Below are 7,982 nucleotides of genomic sequence, written 5' to 3' on the forward strand. Positions count from 1 at the left end.
TACGGCGCAGGTCCTTCGACTCGAGCTCTCGGTTGAGACAGGAGTGGCTTCCAGGGAGACCCATCTCGAACAGGACTGTTCGGAATCGTCTGAAAGCTGCAGGATACCGGGCAAGGAGGCCAATCAAGCGACCCAGACTGTCTCCAGCCCATAAGGCAGCCCGACTGGCCTGGTGTAATGACCGTTTGCACTGGAACATTGCCTCTTGGAGGAAGGTCCATTTCTCAGATGAGAGCCGGTTCTTGCTGCACATGGTGGACGGTCGTACTCGGGTCTGGAGGCAGAGGAACACAGCAATGGCTCCACGGAACATCCAGGAGACTGTGGCCTTTGGGGGAGGTTCCGTTATGGTATGGGGGTGCATTTCCATGAACTGCAAGTTGGATATCATTACCATCCGTGGCAACCTTAACGGTGTTCGTTACCAACAGGAGGTTCTTGACAGGGCTGTGGTACCTCATTTTGAGAACCATCCTCTGGCAACGAGACCCATATTTATGGACGACAATGCTAGACCTCACAGGGCGCATGCTGTAAATGATTTTTTGCGGCAAAATGCAATTGACAGAATTCCATGGCCTGCCATGAGCCCTGACCTCAACCCCATTGAACATTTGTGGGACTTTATTGGCCGTCGTGTGAGGCAGAGAGACCCACCAGTCCATAATCTCAACGAATTGACGGCTGCCCTGCATGAGGAGTGGAACAGGATCCCCCAGAATCAGATCCGGAGACTCATCCAAGGAATGAGGAGGCGTCTGGAATCGGTGGTGCGTGCGCAGGGAGGACACACTAGATATTGATGAAAGTCGGTGTGCAGACTCTCAGATGACTGTTCTTTCTTTCCATGTGACATTTGTGTTAATACACCTGACAACAACGTCTGTGGATGAATAGTAAATTGTGTCCATTTTTTCATGAATTTAAGACAGTTTTAAGAATTTGGATTTCGTTGCAATAAAGCAAAGTCTTGATACTTTTTCCCTTTAAGTTGTTTGTCAGAGATCGTCTGTTGAATAAAAAAGTGTCAAACTATATCAACCCGGCATATTTTGATTGTCAGAACACTTCAAAGTTGCTCCAATAGAAAAAATTGGGGTGTTGCTTGATTAATTTCCAGGTGTATATATACATTTGACATAATCAGTCATTTATTTCCCTGTATTGATTCTCACTTTGTAGCACAATACAAAAGAACCGCAACATATCAAATATATCTTCTGGAATCTTCAAATTATAATATATTTCCTATTTTCCCCGTTACTAAATCCTACAAATCTCAGAGTACTCTCAAGCTTTAAAGTCAAACACTGCAATGTCTTGAATTTGTTTGCTGTTTCACGTCGCTTGATGTGTCAAGTTTTCGTTCCCTCCCGGCATGTTCCCTGTTAACCATCCCTTTGTAAGTATTTGCGTAGGTAAACTTCGACAGAAAGGTGTTAGACTGTACACTAAGCCTAAGCTGCTAGCTTCCTCAGACTATGTAACTATCAGCTTAAATATGCATGGTCTTGTATTTTATCGTACTTTTCTCTATTTCCAAGAACTATCAACGTGCCTTTGTTACCACTAACAAACAGGGAGCCAAATAGTTCACGCGTCCGCTCGTCACGCTGAAAACTCATGTTCTCTTCCCACATGGGTACAATATGTGAAGTCCTGTTCAGGTGTCACCACCGTGATATTGCCGGATATGTTGACAAAAGCTGTCGAAATGTGCAGCGTTTGGGCAAGAATATACTGATATGTGCACACCTGTAATTTGCATATAACCCGTTGGAAATTCAAATGTAGGGTCTTTGAGAGCGTGGTTCCAAGAAAACAATATGCGTCTGCCCACAACCGTGACTGGGTGACATATCAAACCATACATTTATTTACGAGGTCACGTGCTTCATGATGTGCTATGTGTGGGAGCTTGATTTCTTCGGAAATATTCTTGCACCCTAAAATCCATGCTTCCATTGTCATTCTTTGGGGGTAGTTTAAAGCAGTTTCACCTAAAAATACATTCCCTTGTAATTGGGGCGTACTATATGATATGTTGAGTGTGAGACGGGTAAACGCCGCTTTGATTAGGATCCCAGTCATACCACAACTGTTCCGTTAAATGTGGGAGGAAAACCCGAAGTGATACGCCCCCACCCGTGAAGATCCGGGTTACAATTGGTCTTCAGCAATCCATGCTTGTCGTAGGAGGTGACTAAAATGATCGGGAGGACAGATTCACTTACTCATGCCGTCTCCCATGATCGATGCTCCCGAATTTTGATCACGGGATTGTCTGGTCCAGACTCGATTATCTACAGGCCGCTGTCGTTTAGCTGGAATATTACTGGGTTTGATGTTTAACAACGAACAAACTTCAGACGTTTAACAACAAACTTCAAAGCAACCGACACGGTTTCGAACCTACAGTCAAATGTTCCTTACATGCCAACTGATGCCCTTGGTGACAGTGACGTCCCCTTGAACTTGGATCTCTTTGAGCTCCTGAACTAATGTCCATAGTGTCAGTGACGTCCCCACGAACTGGGATCTCTTTGAGCTCCTGAACTGATGCTCTTAGTGACACTGACTTTCCCTTGAACATGGATCGCTTTGAACTTCTGAACCGATGACCTTTGTGACAGTGACGTCCCCTTGACCTTGGATCTCTCTCAGATCCTGAACTGATGTCCTCGGTGACAGTGATGTCTCCTTGAATTTGAATCTTTTTGAGCTCCTGAATTTATAGTCTTGGTAATGTGTGGACAGTCGACAAACTTTAGGAATGCGCAGTGATCGAGTATGTTGCTTATTTTCAGACTGAAAGAGGTGAACCAATTTCATTCACCGTTTAGACTCGTTGCACAAATCTTCATGAATCAGCTTCAAAAAGGGTCATTCCTTCGTGTGAGGCGAGCTTTCCAATCAGTCTTCGGAAGCTTTACTTCATAATAATATATATCCTAGCAATGAATTATATTGTTTTCGGATGATCATCGGGACCGAAATTACAGAATTACAGTGTTCCCGGGCCAGACGTTCTGTAGGTCTAGTAATCAGTCACTGTATCGAAGAGTTTGCTGTCGGCCTCTCAATTAACATGTCTGTGCGTGCGTGCGTGCGTGCGTGCGTGCGTGCGTGCGTGCGTGCGTGCGTGCGTGCGTGCGTGCGTGCGTGCGTGCGTGCGTGCGTGAATTTGCAGATATACTCAATGAATGCTTTAGAACGTCAGACAAGGATACATGCCAATCAGCGTCAATAGGCCGGAATATGTTGACAGGGTGATTAACGGTTGAAGAACATGCTACAAATACCAAGTCACACTAAATGAATGGTCTTATGATTCGATGGTTTAACAAACTGACCTGCTTTGTTCTACAAACTGATTTCATGCTTAAACGAAGCGTGGGTGGTTAAATTAACACACTCATATCTCTTACGAACTGATAGGGTGCTTTTAACAACTAACTGCACGCTTTTACGAAACGAAAATAATGGATAGCAAAATTGAAAATGCTACGGTATTTTAACATTTAAGTGACCCCTGAATATAAACGATGAGTGTATATGAAAGTTAACACAAGCTGACCATCTACAGATCAGTGTACGGCATGCCACGTGCACCGCTTGATTTTCAAACCCCTGTCTACAGGCGAACCCACCTCGTAACAACAAGTAACCACGGGCACACGCAAGTTTCCCTGTTACGAAACAAGATTGATTTGTAATGGCCAAAGGCCACGTTTCTTTACAGTTGAGAAAAAGGCATGGTGTTCCTGGTCAGAGAAAGGCAGCCAGTGACAAAATGAAGGTATAAACGGCGATTTTCCCCCGATTTTACAGCGTGGCATTAGTTCATTAGATCCGAGTGCCGCTTGTTCAGTGTTAACTCTCAGTCCCTCCTTACCGATGTAGGATTGCTATTTCTGCCCACTGGCTTCTTAGGATGAAATATTAAGGACCATTCCTTTAGTTCATCACATCCGCTTGTTTTTTTCCTAATAGTCGCTGGCACAAGACATATTTTTTTTATCATATATCGCATCTTTTTTATTAACCAGTCTGAACATCTATTAGAATCTGTGCTCGTGTTGCAATGACACAATCATTTATTCTTATATATCTCGCGAAACATATGCTTTTGTGATCTCTCATGCAAACGTAATTACCCATAGTTCAATTCATTCCCTTATGTCTCACAGCTGATTTTCCCCCGATTTTACAGCGTGGCATTAGTTCATTAGATCCGAGTGCCGCTTGTTCAGTGTTAACTCTCAGTCCCTCCTTACCGATGTAGGATTGCTATTTCTGCCCACTGGCTTCTTAGGATGAAATATTAAGGACCATTCCTTTAGTTCATCACATCCGCTTGTTTTTTTCCTAATAGTCGCTGGCACAAGACATATTTTTTTTATCATATATCGCATCTTTTTTATTAACCAGTCTGAACATCTATTAGAATCTGTGCTCGTGTTGCAATGACACAATCATTTATTCTTATATATCTCGCGAAACATATGCTTTTGTGATCTCTCATGCAAACGTAATTACCCATAGTTCAATTCATTCCCTTATGTCTCACAGCTGAGCCAACTTCTGGTCAGCTTGTCGTCAGTGTCAACTAAACAGGTTGCAGATTTGGTTGTTTGTGTCACAGTTACTGCGTGGCATTTGGCTCATAATTATAAAGGAACAAACATTTTGTCCTTCGTTTTAACTAGTGGCCGCTTTTGGTGGAAACATTAAAACATTCTTTCAAAATCAAGAGACGGTTCGCGACACTCAAATATCAGGGCTAAAATCAAATAAACAGGGCTATAACTTCATAGATGGTTTGACAGTTTCAGCATCAGTATATAACTCCACAGGCGCTCGACTGTGATATATTTATATGTATGCCCTAAATATATCAGATAAAAGTGTGACAGTAAATCGAAACAAAATGGCGGTCCGGCTCGCCTCAGCTCGTTTTCGGTCTGACAAACGCTTAAAACTATCGCTTTGGTCGTTGAAAAAACTGCTCAATTTACGGGTATGCTCTGTTGACTTCTGTAAAGCCTTGCGTATCACTAAACTGGTGAATGTATTTCCATTTAAAGCTTTCAACAGCTTTACCGGCCATACGTTGGAGTCTCTGATTGGATATCATCCAATCATAGACTCGGTCTACTATTTGGTGCGGGTCTCTAGACTGAGATTTGTATATTTCCGGGCATATGTCCTGACTTCGTGCGAAAATGGACTCAAAAATTTGTGGTGATCACAAGCTCTCCGTCGCGACAGCCCGTTTGCAAAATACGTATAGTAGTACTGCCACATGACACCGGTCCTACTAGTCAAAGATACCCTCCAACCATGCACAGAGTTAAACTCGCCGCTATGTTTATGAAAAAAATAATGTTTATCTTACCTTACACAGAAATGTCATGTTCTGATTGACCGGGCGCCCTTCTCTTTCAATGTACCCCACGGCAAAAAGCAACTCATTCGGTACTTTGTGGCAGCTACCTCTTCATATCGAATAACCTTGAATCACGCTTGGTGCACGGAAATTACCGATGTTTTGCGTCTAAATCTGTTTTTTTGTGTCGTCCGTAAACTCTAGCGATGGCTATGAGAACATTTTACTCGTATTCTAGCACGTAAATCTGATTTTACACTACCTGCGACCCGGACACCACCCATCAAGGATACATCAACCCATGTCCCCCTGTTGACACGTGATCAACTTATATTGTCGTCACGCCGACTCTCCGCTAAAACACACTGTTTCTTTGTTGGTTTCCGGGGTTTATCTTAAATGTTCAATTTCTGCGGTCGTTTATTTAATACTGTGGAAAAGTACGCGGCGGATAAGCTTTTCAGTTAGTCTCGAACCAAACTGATGACGTAAATGAAAAGGAAAATCCATCAGGTAAACTGCATTTCACTTTCCTAATACAATATACATCATCACGTATTATATAAAAAATATACATGTCACGAGGATACATTTCAAGATACTTGAAATGGCTGCATGCACATTGGTAGCAGGAACAGTCCCCCTGTAGTGAATTTGTTGCACGCTGGAAGTGGCTTTGAAAGAACTTTATAACAACGCAGCAAACCAACAATATCCGATTCATGTCCATCCATTGAAGCAGTTAAGGAAACAGGAAGAGTTTCATCATTAAATATCACGAAGCATCTATGTATAGACGCGTTATCACTGTCCCAGGAAAAGTGTGAATCATGCTTGCAAATATTCCTTTCTCTATGTCCTGTTGTGACATACATCGCATAGTCGATGTAAGTTGTAGGAGCGGCGGGGTGGCCTAGTCGTTAAAGCGTTCGCTCGTCACGCTGAAGACTGAAGACCCGGGTTTGATTCCTCACATGAGTACAACGTGTGAAACCCATTTCTGGTGTCCACCACCGTGATATTTCTGGAACATTGCTAAAAGACAATAGTGGTTAGCCCATTGTACACAGCTACAGCCTATTTCTAACCCACAAGATAAGCGTTACAATATTGCAAGAATTATCATTTTATTTAGTATTCCCCATATAAGAAGACATCCTCGATATCGCCAGGGCATCCGTTTCGATGAATTTCCACTATACCCTGGATGCATCTGATAAGACGGCATATGTATATCTTGGTATTGGCAGGGGGTCGCATCTTGATTCCCCAGTTATTTCCCCAAAACGCTTAATTCACGCCGTAATTTAATTATTAATTACCCAACTCACTCACTCTCTCGAGTTAATTTGGTTACACTAAAATAAGTACTTAGATAGTCGTATGCACGTTTACTAAGCAAACATACGCTGGGAGTTTTCATTTATTCATATAACTTGATTGTTAAAGTACATCGTTATCATTCTGAACTTACAGGTGACGGGTGACAAATCCATAATGCAGAAAACATGGAATAAAGTGAAAAACATAGGTAGAATGATGAAGACAGCTGTTGCAGATGACGCCGTTAACAAGGATGAAGCCGTTGACAATGACGACGACTCCGACGGTCCAGACTACGACTACATCGACGATGATGAACTACGAGAACACATGAAGCAGATTGGAAAACAAAACAGACTACTAGCGAAACTTAAAGGCGGAGTGTCTGCAAGAGACAAACCTGTCCAGAGAGTGCTCCCAAGCACGCGCATGGATCCAGCACCGGAGACAGCCAAAGACTTTGAGAGCCTCAGTATCAGTGAACTAGAGCTTCTCCTGAACACGTGCGGTATGCTGGACCTAGCTAAGGTTTGCAGGCAAGAGAACTTGGATGGTTGTCTTCTCAGTTCCTTATCGGATAAAATTCTAAAAACAAAGCCTTTCAAACTGGACAGCTACCGCCTGCAAAAACTGAATTCGATTAAGAGCGGATGGAGACCGAAGACGTAGATATAACAAGTAATTATATTATTTAGACTGTGAATGACACGTAGACTTAACATTCGGGTTCAATCGGCTTGTTCCGTAACCTTGGGCAGCCTCCCAGTTGTGATGCTCTTTAAACCGTGTTCGGATTACCGGGGTCTGCTGCGCTAACGCTGAACCAGGATGTTTAAACCTGGGATGAAGCGATCGCATTGCATATGGAGGCTGATGAACATAAGTTAGGATCCTTATTTGGGGAAACAGGTTTTGTCCTGAAGACTAAGCGCATGTTTTAGAAAATATATCCTTGGAAAACGTTCATTATCCCCGACATTTTTGTTCAGCATAGCTCGTAGAAATGAGAAAACCTAGTTTTGGTCAATAGTAAGTACGTTAGCACTTTGATCACGAGATCATAAAGATTGTTTAATGTGAGGTGTTTATTGGTGAATGTTGTCCCAACATGGACGCCTTCAGTAGTGACCTAGATGATCTACTGGGTGGTCAACATTAGATCACATGTCACAATTTGACATGACGTTCAAAACATATTTGTATTTCATCGGGGCTCGACGTTAGGAGGGCCAAGTGTCTGTTCTTGTTGGAAATATCATCATTAGTGTTG

At 42.8% G+C, this 7,982-nt stretch overlaps 1 protein-coding gene across 1 annotated transcript in view; it reads left to right on the forward strand.

Moving 5' to 3' along the window:
* Positions 1-7,657, forward strand: part of LOC137290736 (uncharacterized) — a 32,521-nt gene extending 24,864 nt beyond the window's left edge. Inside the window, exon 5 of the mRNA XM_067821852.1 lies at positions 6,866-7,657. Within this exon, the coding sequence (XP_067677953.1) occupies positions 6,866-7,381 (516 nt within the window). The 3' untranslated portion in view covers positions 7,382-7,657. The remainder of the gene's footprint in view (positions 1-6,865) is intronic.
* Positions 7,658-7,982: the final 325 nt, after the last annotated feature.

The sequence above is a fragment of the Haliotis asinina genome, chromosome 7 (genome assembly GCF_037392515.1).
Source record: "Haliotis asinina isolate JCU_RB_2024 chromosome 7, JCU_Hal_asi_v2, whole genome shotgun sequence".
Taxonomy (NCBI): domain Eukaryota; kingdom Metazoa; phylum Mollusca; class Gastropoda; order Lepetellida; family Haliotidae; genus Haliotis; species Haliotis asinina.